The following is a 17,088-nucleotide window of genomic DNA, read 5'->3' on the forward strand; positions in this document are numbered from 1 at the left end:
AGCTGGGATCTCAAAGAGATTCATCGAAGTTTCAGTCTAACTACTGAAAGAGTAAACAACGTGAAACACGTCCCAGAATCTGAATACTTTGTGCAATGTGTCATCAACATATTGAACCACAGCATATATGAACCTATATGAAGTTTTGGTATCACGTATTCTCATGTACTTTGTGGGTTTCCAACACAGGGTCCACGGCCCTTAAGGGGTCCTTGGAGTTACTCCAAGAGGGGCATCACGCTATTGTTTGATCATTTACAAAAGTGTTTTAAAAATATTATCAGATAAAACAGCCTATTTGTTAAAAAAAATTAAGTTATAATGATAATAATTCACAGAACAATGATGATGTGGTTCAATAAACTGGATCTACTTATCATACGTTATATATAATTTAGTCCTCAGCTCAAAGTTAGTAGAGTTATGCATAATTTTGAGCTAAAAAAACACACCAACAAATTGTGATTTCCACCATTTGAAAATACACATATTGTCAGAACATCATAATAATTCAAATTTATTGATAAATGGCTGGAAAAAAAACGTGCAATTTGAGACACAACCGTCATGTAATACCTGCACAGTAAGCCAAATAACAAGCTGACGGCTGAGTGAACTTGTAGACGTAGTAGTTGCCCTTGCACTTCTTGACCTGGATGGGGGTGGACTTGAAAGCGCAGCAGTTCTTCTTCCAGTGGCCACACACCCGGCGGGTGACGATGCCGTCCTTCATCTTCGGGTGAGGCCCCGCCAGCCACAGCGGGGAGTGGGTGCCGCATTTGTCCACAGGGACACACCTCTCGGGCATCTGCAGACTCATGCCTTTGTAGAAGAGGCGGTACCAACCTGTGATAGAAAACAAAGAAGAAATAATCACATTTATCTTCATTATTGAGAGTTAAACACGTCCATATAGAAAACCCATAGCTACCTTTCCATTTGGAATGGCGGTCACACACTTTGAACTTGGTGGTGGCGTTGGTGGCACGCCAGGCCTGGTCCAGGATGGTGTAGTGGTAGCAGGGGTCCCCCCTTCTTCTCAAGTCTTCCTCAGAGAGATCTAAGTCTTCCTCATCGTCATTCATCTTCATCGGACCATAAGAAAGGACGTGTGTTCCTGCTGGAGACATTTTCAACCAAAATCAGTCTACGGAGTTCAGTGCATAAGAAGCTGGCAGAGAATGTTGTACATTGTTATATTTTATTCAAATACTGTCACCTTATTGACTTACCGACTTCCTCCTCAGCTCTTTTCTCTTGGCTCGTGTTCTGCATCTGTGAGTGAAGAAAATGACACGTCGAGTAGCTGATGCACAGCGCGGGGACAGACTGTAAAGAAATGCTATAGAAGATACCTGAGTCAGAGCTTTCTGCTGCTTCCACAGTGTTGTTTGTTCACACTTCAGACTCTCCATCTCCTGCAATACAGCACAGCGTGCAGATTTTCTTTTTTAGCAATGATCCAAATGTTGGAAACCAGCAGATTCCTACAGATTCACTTGAGGATTAACGTAATAGTGACGACAATGATTCAGATGTTGCAGCTTATGTCAAGTGCAGAACAGACACGGAGGAAGGACTTTTGTGTTTCTGAGGTTTAATGGTGTATTAAAATTTGACTTTTTAAGAAGAAGAATTTAAATAAAAAATGATTTTCTTCATAACATAGTAAAGAAAACTTTAATGTGATGCACATTTCTTTGGTGGGTGAAGTTGTACTAGTGGGAGTTTGGTCTTTTTAAATGTTGTGAATGTCAAGAGCTGATGTGCTGCACATAACAAATTTGCATAGCACCATCACTCAGTTTTGCATGTATTATTTAGAGCTGCAACTAACAGTTATTTTTAAAAGTTGATTAATCTGACATAAAGTTATCTATACCAGAAAAAGTCTGAGACTGGATAAAAGTGCTCACTTCACCTTCACCCCCTTTAAAAACCTCTGATCTACACTAATCTTTGTCTAAAAAAGATCAGAAAACAATTCCTAAAGTCAAAGTTCATGCCTTCAAATGTCTTTATGTGTCCGGCCGACAGGCCAGCACCCAAAGATCTTAAGTTTCTACCAATAAAACACAAAGCAAAGCAGCAAATCTTCACATTTTAGAAGCTGGAGAATTTTCTGTCGAACGACGACAGGTATGATACATCACGTCACCTTGAACACAGCAGCCAGCTGCTCAGCCATTGGCTGATTCTCCATGCTCCAGACGTTCAGCTCAGTCTGAAAAACAAAACAGAACAAGGTGCTGCGCGTTAGTCACACGTCTTTGTGAGTAATTGGTTTTAATATAATATTCTATTCTCTTTATGAGTTCGCTGTGACACAGTTCTGTCTGTGCTGAGCAACATCTGGGGAAAGTTTTGTTGCATAATGTATGAATTTCATGTTCCATCTGCCTCCGAGCCTCGTAACATCCGTGAACAAACTCATACTCACTGAATTTGTGCTCCCCGAGTAGCCGACTGCACAAGATGACAGCATTACAAACACAGCCACAGCTAAGACAACCATCTGGGGACAGCAACAGTTACTCAATACTTATGTAAAAGATGACAGATATATTCACAGTGTATCAAACACATTGAAATTACTGTATTAATTCAGATATGCACTTTTTCTTGGACATTCAATTCATGTAAATATGACAGGAGATTTTTTTTTCACAATTTCTTGGCATGAGAGTTGAATTATTTCAGCAGAGAGGTTCATATTTTTACTATTATGAGAAATAAATGTCGATACTGGTTACATTTATTAATTGGATCAACATCATATGATGATTTTAGGAACACAGTGCTACTAAAAGTAAACAAGAAAACATAGAATTATGAACAGATGTGGAATAAATGCATGTTTTATGTGAAATAAAGTCATTTAAATGAATTAATCTGAATAGTTAAAGTTTGCTGCTACTTTGAAAGTAACATAAAACATGAGAAATGTAAGTTAACAATTTATAATAAAAACATATCCGTGTGTAAAATGATTATTAATTAAATATCATTTCTAAGTTAGATTATTGCTTATTTTATTATATCAATTTTAACTTTACGGAGGCGTAATTTCAAGTAGCTGTGATCTCGGTTTAGAGTATTACGGAAGCCTAAAGTGGTCGAACATTCATACTTTTTTTCCCCTCCGTTTTCTGTTGATCACAACTTATTTACGTCATTAAATGTTAAAATATTAAATGTTGTTATCTCGAGATGATGAGATCATTTTCTTGAGATAACAACATAATTAATTTGAGATTTCGAGAAAACAAAAAGATAGTCTAGGTTATTAAATCTCGCCTGATATCGCTGCACTGAATGATGTTTCCCGCAATGATTTGACAGACTAGACTATCCTTTGGTTTTCTCAGGAGCTCAAATTAATTATGCAATTATCTCGAGAAAACAATCGATCTTAAGAAAACGTTATAATATTTGTCATTTCGAAACAATGACATCAATAACTTGAGATCTTGAGAAAATTTGTGAGGAAACAAAATTTATGAATGTATGACTGTTTAAATTAAATTAAATATCTGAATGATGTGCAGCATTTTTGACAGTTTTGATGTATTTCTGATGGTTTGATTCAGTCTCGTGTTTTTGTTTTCACTATAGAGAATATATCTGTGATATTATGATAGTATTTAATAGATTTACCTTGACCAGGTTCATGGATTAGAGGCCATGTAAGCTGAAAGAAAAATAAATGATTATTGAGGACAAATCATATATCAAAGGCCTTTTCAAATTTCAAAGATATTACCACCTAAAAATGAGTTGTGTATTCCATTCATAACAAAATGTTCAAAGTCACTCTCACCTCTTCATATCAGCATGATGAGAAAACTCAACCGCCGTCTGAAAAAACGACCTTTTATACTCATCAGAGTGTGACTCAGCGAAGCACGAACAAAAGGGGAAATTACAGACTTCAGTTTAACAGCTTCTCAGCTTAGGTGTTACTTTTCACAGACGAGTTGCAAATGTAGACATGAAATTAGTACGCCGTCGGCAGGTTTTTTCAGTCCGTGTGGTCAGCAGCGAGTTGTAAAACTGTAACAGTTGTTCTTTTGTCAGTACAGTTAGTCCACACTGTCCACAGATGGATGCAAGTGTGAAAACGGTCAAACCGGCAGTCGTGTGAGCGCTGCAACTCTACAGAATACATTTAATTATACACATTTTTACTGTAATTTTGATAATTAAATAATTCATATAAAGTGCAGAGTCAACCAGTTTCTGTTCCGAGACGGTGTTGATGTTTAAAATGGATGTAAAATGAACTAGTTACTGATTTTCCAGGAATACAAAAATGTGTTTTTACATAAAAAACTCTTTGTTTTAATGAACTTCTCTGTAAACCATCAGAATGTATGAAAAGAGTTGCAGCAAGGAGAATATTATTGGATCCAAGTGTTCCTCCTGTGAGGCTAAACTTATCATATGCAGCAAATTCTGCTAATATAAGAGTTTAAATAACTAATAATAAGTTTCCAATAAGTTTCCAAAAAAGAAGCAGAACAGCAGCAGGCAAACTTGAGCACCTTTACCTGTTCATTATAATGATCCAGTAGTTTTCTTAACTTGAAAACTTCAGCGTGGATTCAATGACAGGTAGACAGATATTGGGGGTGGGTGGGGAAACGGCAACACGCTTGCAGCATGACAGCTTGAAGACTGTCAGGAACAACACTCCAAAGATAAAGCAACCAGAGCTCAGTAACTACCAAGCTTCATACCGTACCGCTTCAAGAGAATACTTCACTGACAGGCCTCTCTCACACACGTAGGTGTGGATGTTGGCAGTTGTGATGTTGTGATGCTGGCGCTGTGCAGCGAGGGCACCAGGCCAGAGGTCACTGAGAGATCTGAGTCTGGTTGTTTGTCTTCAAACTTCAGCCCCGTGCAGAAGTGTCTCTTCATCAGTAACGCACATCATGTCAAGGTTAAAGTCAGTCGGTTCTTTTAGCTATTTCAACCATTTCTCCATTTGATCCAGTATTTATTGATCACAACTTCCTTTTTTAACCATTAATCCATTAGCTAATGTCTAATGTCACAACTATGAGAATTGTAGCACAGTATCAGCTGATTATCTCTTTCATTTAACTCTGTTTTTACCATTTACTCGTTACTTTTTTCCTCCCTATTTAACCATTTAAAAGTCTAGTGTGCAGAATTTAGTAGCTGTAGCAGATTGTAACCGACTAAATACCCCTCACGTTACCCTCTCATTTGAAGCACGAAGGAGAAACTACAGTTTCCCTTTAAAACGCGTGAAAAACACACATGCAGTGTGTGCCTTTAATGTGTTTCAGTTAACTGTTTCAACCATCTGTTACTTTAACTGTGTGAACAACAACCTGGTGTTTAGGCATTACAGCTCGCAGTCTCCTTTCTACTCAAATCATTATTTCTATTTTTGTATTAGTCGAGCTACTCGACAATCTTTCCTTTCACTCCCTTGACACCTGCTGAAGTAACGCTCTGGGCTACAAGTGTCCCGGCCTGGTTGGGAGTCGCTGTCTTGTTGTTATCTGAATGTTTTGACTTGAACTTTTCTTCCATTTGTTCCATTTTTATCTGCAAATCATTCATGAGACGTGTAAGAATTGCAGCACACGGCAACACGCAGACATGCATATGATATTATTGTCGCCGTGGTGTATTGGTTGTTCCAGTTGCTATGGAGAGTTTATCAGCCTTTTGTTTGCATGAGATAAGGAGAAGGGCAAAGTTGGATTCTTTCCACTCCTCGATGTAGCTGTGGTGGCCAGGGGACTGAACACCCTGCTTCAGCGGCTTCAGCTGCTGTTGGCCCGTTCAGCCATGCAAACATGAGACTGACTGTAAATTGAGCCACACATGACCTCTGCCAGCCACAGGATCGTTCATTCATCGACAAAAAACAGACGGGCATCCCCGTCTAAAACATGCCAGATTAAATATAGCACCCCGATGCTTAGTTGACACTATTATTATTATTGTATGTGAGATGAATTGTCAGATTTTTTACAGTGAGAAGCTCAGAGAGAAAACCTACACCTCAGCATAATGCATTACTGCACGCTGCCTCCGTCCTTTCATATAGTGCAAATATATTACACAACAGAAGCCGTCTATTATTAGAGCCCCCTTTAGGCTCTTACACTTTAGCTACATGAGTCTCACATGCCCCTGATCTCAAACAACCACAAAAGCGTTTCCCCCCGTGATGACCTCTATCTCACTGGGCTCTGGTGCCACAATAACAGTGTGACTCTTTGTACCCACAGGCAGAGGAACACCAGTGGAGTGGAAACTTCTACAGACATAAATCTGTGGCCATGTACAGTACGTACTGAGATTTATTTATTTTTTTGCGCCTGAAGGTCTGCTGCTGGAATGGCTGCGGGGTAAAGTTACTGAACTCGATCTAGATCTGGTGACACTGAAGTAAAAACTCTCCAAGCTTTGTTTCTCCCTTTTCATCCCCTCTAGATCTATTCAGAACTTAAAGAAGAAACTCAAGACTCTGATGTCAGAATATCAGATTTATTGTGGGCAAAATAATTTAACTTAACAACATTATCATATTTTTGTTCAAAAAACAATTACGCTGAGTGGGAACCACACATATAGATCAGAAAGAAAAAATAGTTATTTAAGATAAAGAGGATTATATGATATCATATCATAGAGGGTTTGGAGCCATGTTGGGCAAATATTGAATATTAAATAAAAGCACTCAGTGAGATCTTTACAGTGCCAAAAGGGCACAACTGACACGACGAGTAAACAACGATAAAAGTGAGTTTACAGAGTGAGTTTTCTTTGAATGTGCTAAATGAAAACAGGAATAATATAAATAAATGATAAGGACACTCAAAAATGTATTTACAGGTTGCTGTACGTGTTAATGTTAAGATGAATATATTAATTTATTTTTTTTCAGTGCAGACTGAAGTGTGGTTGTGTAAACATTTTAATTTAAATGTTTTGTACTGATGCTCAGTCTGATAAGACAAAAAGATCAAATATTATGTTCAGTGCATGGAAACAGCAGCTGATGACTCAAGTCTGAAAAACAACACAGGAGGCGCTTTGTACTGAAGTTCTTTTTTTATTATTTGGATTGTATTTACAGTATGTACAATCATACTCGGAAAAAAAAGTGTAGCTATAAAAATAACCTTTCACAATCAGTATGATCAAAATAAATTGAATACAAAAGAAAACTGTCTTCCAGCACATATGGACCCGGGGCGCTACGTTTCCTCCTTAATATGGCACAGAGTTAATAAACGATGTGAGAGCGGCCCTGCCTTATCGGATCACAGACTGGTGCAGAACTCAGACCTGACATGACTCTGCCTTCTGGGGTTTAATAACACACGGCTCCACTGAACTCGGCTAAAAACATTAAACCTCCAAACAAGTGTGAGAAATGCTCCAGAACGTGGACCCTATACTGCTGCCGCGTCTTTGTAACGAATGCACAGAAACACGTGTGCATTCGGCCTGGTCCGGGAGACTGACGTCAAGATAACACAGTATCTTCTCAGTCGGTGTGAATACTGCCAGTGAAATGTTAAAAGGCTGAAAACATCCATGCACAAAGCAACTCATCTTAAAAGTTATTCAAATTAATATTAAAGTACTCACAATTTAACAAGATGCAACACGAGTATTAGTTTAAATAGTTCAAGTATTTTAACGTAGTGAGCCTTTGGGTGAAGATGCTACGGTAAGGCTTGGGTGACATCTCCCATAGAAGACCGGATCCTGGTCCTCTGGTCCCCCCCTTCTGTTTAACAGAATACCTTTATCTGCTGTAATCACCTTACAGCACGTGTAGTGTCCTAAAACTGGAATATTTAGACTCACTCATACTGACGCTTCAGTCACAACAACTCACCCATAACATGCTGGGTGCTGCCTCGGCCTCTTCAGGCACACGGCCGTTAATGCTCCCCGCTGAACATCGGAGAGGTCTCACAGGTAACAAGTGTTCTGTTCTCTCATAAAAGTAAAGACAAGGATGACTGAAAACAACACGAACGTGCTACTGCTAAAACCAGACTTCAGTCCTGAGGTGACCGTGTCCGTAGTAACACTGACGACATGAGGATATGAACTCTGCAGGCGTCATGGCATGATGAAGCGCCGTTTTCACTTAGCCCCCTTAAAGTTGCTCAGATCCAGAGGCTCTTTACTGGGCACACACCAGTCGTCAGCCTCTTGGCTCACTTTGTAGTTCTTCAGAGCGGTCTTGTTGTACACCGGCAGCCTCTCGATGGAGTCTGTGGACAGCGCCTGGAGGGACAGGAAGACATGATGTAATTACAAATGTCCTGTCATACCGGCACTGGCACCACAGGTCTGCAGAGTTTGGTTTGTGTTTAACAAAAACGCAGTTTCCTCTCTCACTCTCTCTCCGTTATGTGTGCGCCGTCTTGTCACAGTTTCATGCATAATCACCACGTCTGGCTCACCTTCAAGTAGATGACAGCATCTGTGCCGTGGCCCTCCATGGAGTAGAGCTGCAGGTCCCCCTGGAAGTACTTGGCGTACAGACGAGAGATGGGCAGACCGTAGCCGAAGCCAGCCTGCACGGAGACGGAGAGGATCAAGGTTTTAAAAGGAGGCTTTGTTCCCCGTCACACTAAAAGCAGCAGCGCACTTCAGTGGAACTAATAAGTCTTCTGTCAAGTTTGCTTTGTGTTGTAGGTCACTCATTTTATAAAGGGAAAAAAAATGATGCCAGGATTTGAACTTTAAATAGAAGAGGGAGTGGAAATAAAAGGAGAAATGATGCCAACCAACCAAATGACATATGGTGCAATTAACAGCCTGTTTTTTTTAATATACGTAAGAGTGAAATCGAATTAATAAATTCAGTCTGCTGTGGCGCGTCGGCCGTTTCTTTACTTACCAGTGGAGGCCGTGTGTGCTCTCCGATCTGAGGAGCAGGAGCCGTGGAGTACATGTAGCTGAAGAGGTTCTCGATCCTTCGAAAGGGGACGCCGCCACCCTTGTCCATCACCTAAGACAGAGAGAGAGAGACAGAGACAGAGACAGAGAGAGAGAGAGAGAGGTCCTTGAAGCTGAGCTGAGCCATGAAAAGACAAAGACGATGTCCCAGCAGATAAGTGCGCGCCTGTCGTGGACACTCGGCCTCGACTTCACAACAGAAGCTAAGTGTTCTTCTGTTTGCTTACTCGACATGTTGTCATGGTAAATGTGCAGAAGGACCAGAGCCGGTGCTCAGGTAAAGACCTGAAAAACATTTTTCAAGCGGCGTAAGCACACTGACACACTGATCATCTTTAAAATGTGAATTTTAATTACACCTCCAGAAGACCAAGAGCAACATCATCACTCATCCGGAGTCGTGTTTGCATCCTTCACATTAACGTCAGCTCTCCTTTTAGCTCTTTAGTTTTGCTCCGCTGACTCCTGAGAGAAATATATTACAGCTCTTCAGCCGCTAATGAGCCACTCTGTCCAACAAGATAGTCCCTAACTTCGTCTGCCACTTGGCTCTGGGCAGGTACTGTTTGTTTTTTTCTCTGCCGGCTGCTGGAACGAGCTCGACACCAAATGCTGAAAGCGGTAAACCAAAACAAAGAGCTGAAAGGCTTTAAAAGGGGCTAAGCTGAGTCTGGTGCTATCATCCGTGGATTTGTAGCTATTAACACTTTCAAAGTTAATCCACTGATCTGAAAACGCCGTTTGGTGCAGCTTTGAGTTTTGATGTATTAGACCAGGCGGCTTACTGTGTATGTCTGAGTGACAACAAGCATCTTGGTAAGACGTCCTGGTGGCACACGGGGCATTAAAACAAGATTCATGAAGGCACACAGCCCGTGTAGTCAGTCTTATCAGGGCTTAGTTGCTCTTCCTGCCAGTGAGCACTGCGCTTAATTGAGGGTGAAGTCGTTACATAACTGGTTCGGAGGAAGATTTGGACGCCAAATGACAGAAAAAGTTGGTCCTCTCATATTTAAAACCAAAGGCATGGTGCAGTGTATGACTCATTTATCCAATACTAAACTGATGTGACCTTGTGCAATAACAACAGTGTGAAAGATTAACTGGAGTGAAATCATTTTATCTTTACAGGCTTCATTAAACTTGATAATCACGGGCTGGTTCACACAGAGCAGACCAACATGAAAACACACCCACGTTCACTCCTACAGACGATTTTAAAGCTCTGGTTCACTATTATTATTACACATGTGAACATTATGGGAGAGAAACCTGCACAAACACAGGCACAGCAGATATCCAGGTCAGAGCCCGGCTGATTGGTCGGACGATATCGCAAACATATCAGTATCTGCGTATACATTATCTGATATGACGGTCTGTTTTTCCCTCCATTATATAATGCAGATATATTTCAAGTTTAAAGTGCAAAGTTTATCCAGCAGAGTGAACTGTGATTTACAATACTGAGGGAAGCAGCACAGAGCTCGAGGACCGGCTCCCTCTCATTCTAAAACTGATATAAACATAATGATTCTTATTTTCAGATTAATATACACACATAAAAACATTGTTATGGTTATCATACTGCCAGTAGATCCACTTAAATGTTATGCACAATAAAGAAAGGGTCTATTTTCATTGATTTTCCTCCTTAAAAATCAGCACTGCATATTGGTCAGACTCTAATTCGATCCAAGACTTCCTCTTCCATGCGTCTGTCATTGTTTACAGACTGATTATCAACTTGTTACACAAGAAAGACGCTGATCTCTACAAACAGCTATCCGCATGCGAATCAGTTCTTTGCGATCAGTGTGTTCCACTTGTTTGCTCAAACGTGATTAGTCTGGATACTACTCCAACTGAATGTGAACCAACGGGAACCAGAACACTTCTTTGTCTTTATGCTGTACAGACTGTAAAGTCTCGTAAAGACATCCAAGAAGTTCATCTTTGCAATTTCCATATTTACCAAAATGACCATTGAAAGAAGCAGAGTTTGAAACCCACCTTGACCGACATGTCCTCGTCTCCAAGAGACACCATGACTTGAATGGGTGGGAGGTTGTTGCTGTTCTCGTGGGTCTCTATAGTTGCTCTCATGGCATTCTACAAAAAAAGAAAAGTCACGTTTTAAAAAATATATAATAAATAAATTAAGTATATATATTTTTATTATAACAACCAATAATTCCAGAAGGTGTCGTACCTTGAAGAGCTCAAACAGCATGTGGTAGAGGTGAGAGGGCACGTACACGATGCTCACTGGATGGTTCTTCTTGACTGCACAGGAGGGAAAAACAAACAGAGTTTTCTTAATCTCGTCCGCCTCATTTAAAATTCATCATCCTCTCCACTCGTGGATGTTTTTCCATTAGCGGCCATTATTCTGCTCTGCTCTGGTCTGAATGTCCGAGAGGATGGAGAGGATCTGTGGGTCAATATTGTCTGATGCAGTCAGCCGGGTTCATTCAACCATACTTCAGCTTTGATGCTATAATTAGAGGCCCCTCAGGTCCATCTGGCTGAATGTTAATTTGCATACAAACACACATATTGGAAGTACGTGCGGCGGACTTGGCTCTGTTTGGTTATTTAAATGTCTTTTGCCCTGGCATTAAGAGTGAAACTGGGTTTGTATTTAAATCAGTGTGAACTTACTGCTCATCTCCTGTAGGATGAGATCAGGGGAGCGGAGGTAGTACTGGTCACACAGCATCTTAGCACTGTGGAAGGCATCTGAACAAAAACAAAGCAGAAATTATGATTACAATGCAAAAAACAAAATGTAATTAGAATGCGACAGGAAACAACGTTGCTGTTAAAGAATTTCTCACCCTGGACTACATCTCCAACTTGACAGTGAGGGTCAATGCTCCCGATGGTGTTTGGGTGGACAGGGTTGGCGGAACCGTCAAAGATAAGAGCTGCAGAGAACAGAAACGTCAGGTTAAGTCGAGCAGAGAGCAGCGTGTCATCTGTAATTACAGGACCATCAACATGTCAAGTCCAGTTGAGTAAAAAGGGTTTGAAGTGATGCCAAGACACTTTTACTTTTACTAGAATATAAAAAGCCACACTTGGTCACATTTTTTGGTGACACCTACACCTTTGTGTGTGATACCCAGCCTGAGTGTGTAACATTCAGTTACATCAAGCGGTGTAGTTGCTGACTGCAACCCTGTCGTCTCGCCCTCTCCATCCTAGCATGAAGGAGAAATTATGGTGGTCGTGAAATTTGTGCAAAACGTGAAAGGCCCCATTCATGCTCGTGTTTGGTCGGGTTTGTCCGTAACAAGCCGCCAAGACGAAGGCTCGACATCGACGCCAAAGCATGTCGTGACACCAGTGGAGTCCATCATGTGATGCACACTGACTTCATTATGAAAGACGCAAAATTACCTGTTCCACTGTGAGAATTTGATCCATTTAGTTCAACATCTCTAAAGTCTGGAGGAGCCACACAGGTAAATCATTTTATCCCTATTCTAGTTAGCAGAGAGCTGAACCACGAGTTTAGCCGGTGACAGTCTTTAGTGTGTTTGCTCTATGTGAAAGATCCTGGTAATGTTTCAAACGCTGTAACCATTCCTCTGGAGTCCATACAGACAAAAACACAACGATTCGTATTCTTAGATGATTATACGCTGATGAAAAACACAGTTCCACATATTATGTTTCCTTTCTTATGTAAAAGGAAGCCAATAAATGTGACACACTGAACCTTTAAGTCATTAAAAAGTACTAAAACGCATGATGTTCTACTATAAATCCATGAAGGCGTGATGTTTTTCCCTTCATGCAGCGGCGGGTTTGAAAGACTGCACTATCATTACAATGATATGCATCAACGACCTTTGCTCCACATGACTGATGATCGCTCTACAAGCTGACAATAACAAACACGGCTCTGAAGAGCAGCTTCGTCTTTTCAGCACGAGATTTCAAAATATTATAAATTTGTAAAAATTGTTTGTCTACGTTTTTTTCGACATGTTGCATGATTAGGTATAAATGTTACGATATGAAACCTAACTTGACTCTTCACTGCTCCGCGGGAAGCAAAAGGCATCCCACGTAGAAATCTGAGATGGATGTGACAGGAAAGTTTGCGAGGCGACGTGTTTTGCAGGATTCTATCTTGGTAAACGCTCATTCTTCCCCTCTGGGTGTCGATGAAGCGACAGCGAGCCGCCCGGTGTGACTTCAGTTCAGACGCGACGCAGGAAGAATAACAACAAAACCAAACTCGGGCTCTCCGCGTGTGATCGAGGTCAGAAATCTGTGGATGTTGTCTGTCATACTGTGCACGATAAACTGCCGCAAATGGATCTGTTTATCACAAAATCTAAAGTCAGTGTCGCCGGCTGAGTTGATCGCATACCGGGAAAATGTGAAAGAGAAGCTGTGTCGCACAAAACACCTGATAGGAGGCGGCGACAAAAGCTTCTACAGAGCTGACTGTCACCGTTCATGTTTGAACTTGACATTGAGCGTTACTCACTGTGCTGGTTGATGAGCATGCGGATCGAGATGCGGCTCATGTAGAAGCGGTCCAAAAAGTACTGGATGTTCTGGTTGGTTACCAGATCCTGGGGGAAAGCTTCTTTGTATTCTATGATGCCCTGGGCCATCGTCGGCACGACATCATTGTGCCTGTTTCTGATGGTAACTAAGGCGTCCACGAATCTGTGGAGACCAACTGACATCAGATACAGAGCAAACAACAGCAACAACACAGAACGGTAGCATGCAGAGAAGACTTCCAGTCTCCTCAGAGCCAGAACACTCACAACTCTCCCGCTCCTGTAAACTAGAAAGCAAGCTGCATGTTTTTTGGCAACCGTTAGTTGCCTGAGACACGATTCCTGGCTGGAATAACAAGTTTGTGTGGTGCAGTTGTTCGTTTCTTTATTTACAGGGCCAGGAGTTTGTTACTTTAACATGCAAACTATGTGGAAATCTAGAAGACTGTGAGGAAACCTTCAGTGAATTTGAAATTGCATAATAATAATGTCTCTACCGTTAACAGAGAGGAAGTGTTGCGCCTCCTTAAAACATGAAAATTCACCAGAAATCTGAGAATTTTCCTGGAAAATTAGGAACTTACTGTCCCAGGACTTTGTAGTCATCAGGATTCCTGTCTAGGAACTCAAGGATCTCCATCAGACTCTGGATGTACCTGATAAAAATAACAAATAAAAATATGTTCACACACACAAAAAAAAAGCAACATGAAAAAATGCAAGTTGAGTCTGCAGGAATTTCATTAGCAGAAGCTGCTGCCTTGGATATTCTGCTCATACCACATTCCTCACAAAGGAGAGCAGAGCAGACCCTCTTGAACACACAGTCACGTGACATGTGACGAGAAACTAGAGTAAAGTTCAGAGCAGGGAGCCCCTCCCTCACCGGGCTCGCTGAAACTAGATCAACTCGGTCAAAGGGTGCTTTTGTTATTCAGAGCATGACGTGGGGGAATCAACCGTCCCACCGCGAGGACGTAAACAGCTCGACAGCTGACGATGAAAATATGGATGTAATGATTTGTTTGACTCACCAGCCCTGAACCATCTGCACAGACGGGGTTGTGAGCAGTTTGTCAGGCAGCAGGTTGATTTCCTTCATGATGTTTGAAAGTCTAACAGGGAGCTCCTGCCTCAGAAACACAAAGGAGGTCTTCTCACAGGCGTTGATGGAACCTGAGAGGAGACAGAAATAAAATAATCATTATCCATTAGCCCGCTAATGAATCGATTCATCTTTTTAATTAAGTTTCAAGCAAAAAAAAACAAAGAATCAGTGAAGATTTTCTCCTTTTCTTTGACTTATTTGATAATAAATGTAATATATTTGAGATGTGGACTGATTTTTCTGTCATTTCATAGACTAAACAAACAATATGTTAGGGAAAAACAAAAAATAATCATGGAAATAGATCAATAAAGATGGTATTTTGAACATTTTTAATATTTTCTGACATTTCTACCAGCAGATAATGATAATAATGATTAGCTCCTGTCTTAATATTAACAATAAATATAGATTAATAGTAATAAACTGGATCTCTGCATGGTTTCTGTGCATTTTGCTGTGCAAGCAACATTTCTTTGACACAAACATTTGATTTGCTTTTATTATAAATGATGAATTATCAGCAGGAGTCATGCACTGTGTCCTTCACAGGGGCCTAACAGTGCAGCCTCGGGTCTGACGCAACCCTCCTGCATTATGAACAGTATGCTGCTGCATGCACAGCTGCAGGGTTTAACACATATTCACTGGATATCTCGTCCCAGTTTTTCAGCACATCTGTGGTAAAGTCTGCAGAGCTCGGACTGTCCATTTCCTCTTGTTACATCACAGATCACCTCATCTGAACGCGGATCAATACTCACCGAAATCCAGAAACTGCTTCATGGAGAGCGGCGACGGGGAGAATTTGGAGAAATGCTCGATGTGTTTGGGCACGCTGGCCAGGGCCGCGTTCTTCATGATGAACCTCACGAACTTCATTGTTGCTGCTGCAGCTTTCACCACAAACCGTGTCTGACGCGAGGCTACTCTCACTGTCCGACCCTGCCACCGTGCACGGCGGATGCAATCAGGGGAGGGGACCGCGGAGAGCTCGCAGAGCTCCAGCCAATGGGAGGACGGGATTCGGTTTATTTACTCGCGGAGCGGCCAATGGGAGTCGCCGGTGGGGGAGGGCTCAGTGAGGTTTCGGTGTCTCAGCTCCTTCTTTAACATGTAAACAACATGAACTGACCAATTAACATATATGCTAATTAGAAACCGCCAATGACCACGTGTCACAGTCAATGACCAAAGTACTTTTAAAGTACAGTTTCGATGTAGTACTACATGTATCTGCCAGCGGTTCTGATTAAATATTATATTACATAAAGTATTAAAAAGCACAAGTAAAATAAAGTGTTAGCATATAAACATACTTGAAGTACTAATTATATAGAAGGGCTCATTTCATATACATATATATACACAACATGTCATATAGATGATATCAGTGGATTACAGTGTGTAACATTTAGGAGCCTTTCTTTGTATTTGTATCTATATTTTATTTATCTATTTAACCATTTTTCATAATATTTCCTGACAATTTCCTTCATATATCAAATGACAGGTAAAATTAATTACAGTATATATAAATCACAAACATCTAAAATAAGAATAATAAAATAAAAAATAAAAATATAATAAGTAAATAAATATGAAACAAAAATAAAAAATAAACTAAATAAGTAAAAAAAAACAATAACAAGATAAAGGAATAAATAAAATAGTAATAATAATTCATAAGAATTCAAATTCTTGGCGTCTAAAATGAGTCCTTTATATCTACAGAGAGAGCGGGTCCTCTTCCACGGGGTCCGCCATGTTTGACCGCCATTTTTCTACAGTAGCCCAGAACAGACAAACTAAACACCGATCTAGATATGGCCTTTTGGTTTTTATGTGAATTTCACAGTCAGAGTTTTCCCTACACGCTTGGAAAAAGAGCGGTGAGGGATCTGAGAGTATTCATTTGGTTGCAATCTGTAACTTTCCCGCTAGGTGCTGCTAAATCCTACACACTGGCCCTTTAAATCCTACACACTGGCCCTTTAAATGTTACACACTGGACCTTTAAATCCTACACACTGGCCCTTTAAATGTTACACACTGGACCTTTAAATCCTACACACTGGATCTTTAAATGTTACACACTGGACCTTTAAATGTTACACACTGGACCTTTAAATGTTACACACTGGACCTTTAAATGTTACACACTGGATCTTTAAATGTTACACACTGGCCCTTTAAATGTTACACAATGGACCTTTAAAACAGGCACCGTATTTGTGTCCATCACATTAATGTTGCAGCTGGTAAATGGTCGAGTTCTAACAGCTACTTTTTAAATCTACCCTCTTATACATTGCTGGGTAGCCTAATCTATAATAATACATCATAATTTATTGGTTGGTTTATATTTTGTATTAAAAATCTAAATTTGCAAAGTAGTCTGACTAGTAACTGTAGCTGTAAGAGAAGCATGAAATGAAATGGTCTTAATGATCAGATAATATTGTATGTGCCATAAAA

At 40.6% G+C, this 17,088-nt stretch overlaps 2 protein-coding genes across 5 annotated transcripts in view; both read right to left on the reverse strand.

The window, feature by feature from the left end:
* Nucleotides 1-3,865, reverse strand: part of LOC104925156 (uncharacterized) — a 6,730-nt gene extending 2,865 nt beyond the window's left edge. The window contains exons 1-8 of one of the 4 annotated variants that reach the window (XM_019254190.2): nucleotides 3,821-3,865; nucleotides 3,658-3,691; nucleotides 2,441-2,515; nucleotides 2,159-2,224; nucleotides 1,356-1,418; nucleotides 1,233-1,275; nucleotides 932-1,117; nucleotides 577-846 (exon numbers count right to left, since the gene is read on the reverse strand). In XM_019254190.2, the coding sequence (XP_019109735.2) occupies nucleotides 577-846; nucleotides 932-1,117; nucleotides 1,233-1,275; nucleotides 1,356-1,418; nucleotides 2,159-2,224; nucleotides 2,441-2,515; nucleotides 3,658-3,672 (718 nt within the window). In that variant the 5' untranslated portion in view covers nucleotides 3,673-3,691; nucleotides 3,821-3,865. The other 3 variants (XM_019254188.2, XM_019254189.2, XM_027289103.1) reach the window with 3 other exon arrangements.
* A 3,217-nt stretch (nucleotides 3,866-7,082) lies between these two features.
* pdk2a (pyruvate dehydrogenase kinase 2a) lies at nucleotides 7,083-15,594 on the reverse strand. The gene is made up of 11 exons (XM_019254203.2): nucleotides 15,375-15,594; nucleotides 14,537-14,678; nucleotides 14,087-14,158; nucleotides 13,481-13,665; nucleotides 11,814-11,903; nucleotides 11,638-11,715; nucleotides 11,186-11,259; nucleotides 10,987-11,085; nucleotides 8,915-9,025; nucleotides 8,475-8,588; nucleotides 7,083-8,295 (listed from the first exon to the last, which is right to left on the reverse strand). The coding sequence occupies exons 1-11, from the start codon at nucleotides 15,490-15,492 to the stop codon at nucleotides 8,152-8,154; spliced, it is 1,227 nt and encodes a 408-aa protein (XP_019109748.1). The 5' UTR covers nucleotides 15,493-15,594; the 3' UTR covers nucleotides 7,083-8,151.
* Between the last annotated feature and the right edge of the window lie 1,494 nt (nucleotides 15,595-17,088).

The sequence above is a fragment of the Larimichthys crocea genome, chromosome XVI, assembly GCF_000972845.2.
Source record: "Larimichthys crocea isolate SSNF chromosome XVI, L_crocea_2.0, whole genome shotgun sequence".
In the NCBI taxonomy this organism is placed as follows: domain Eukaryota; kingdom Metazoa; phylum Chordata; class Actinopteri; family Sciaenidae; genus Larimichthys; species Larimichthys crocea.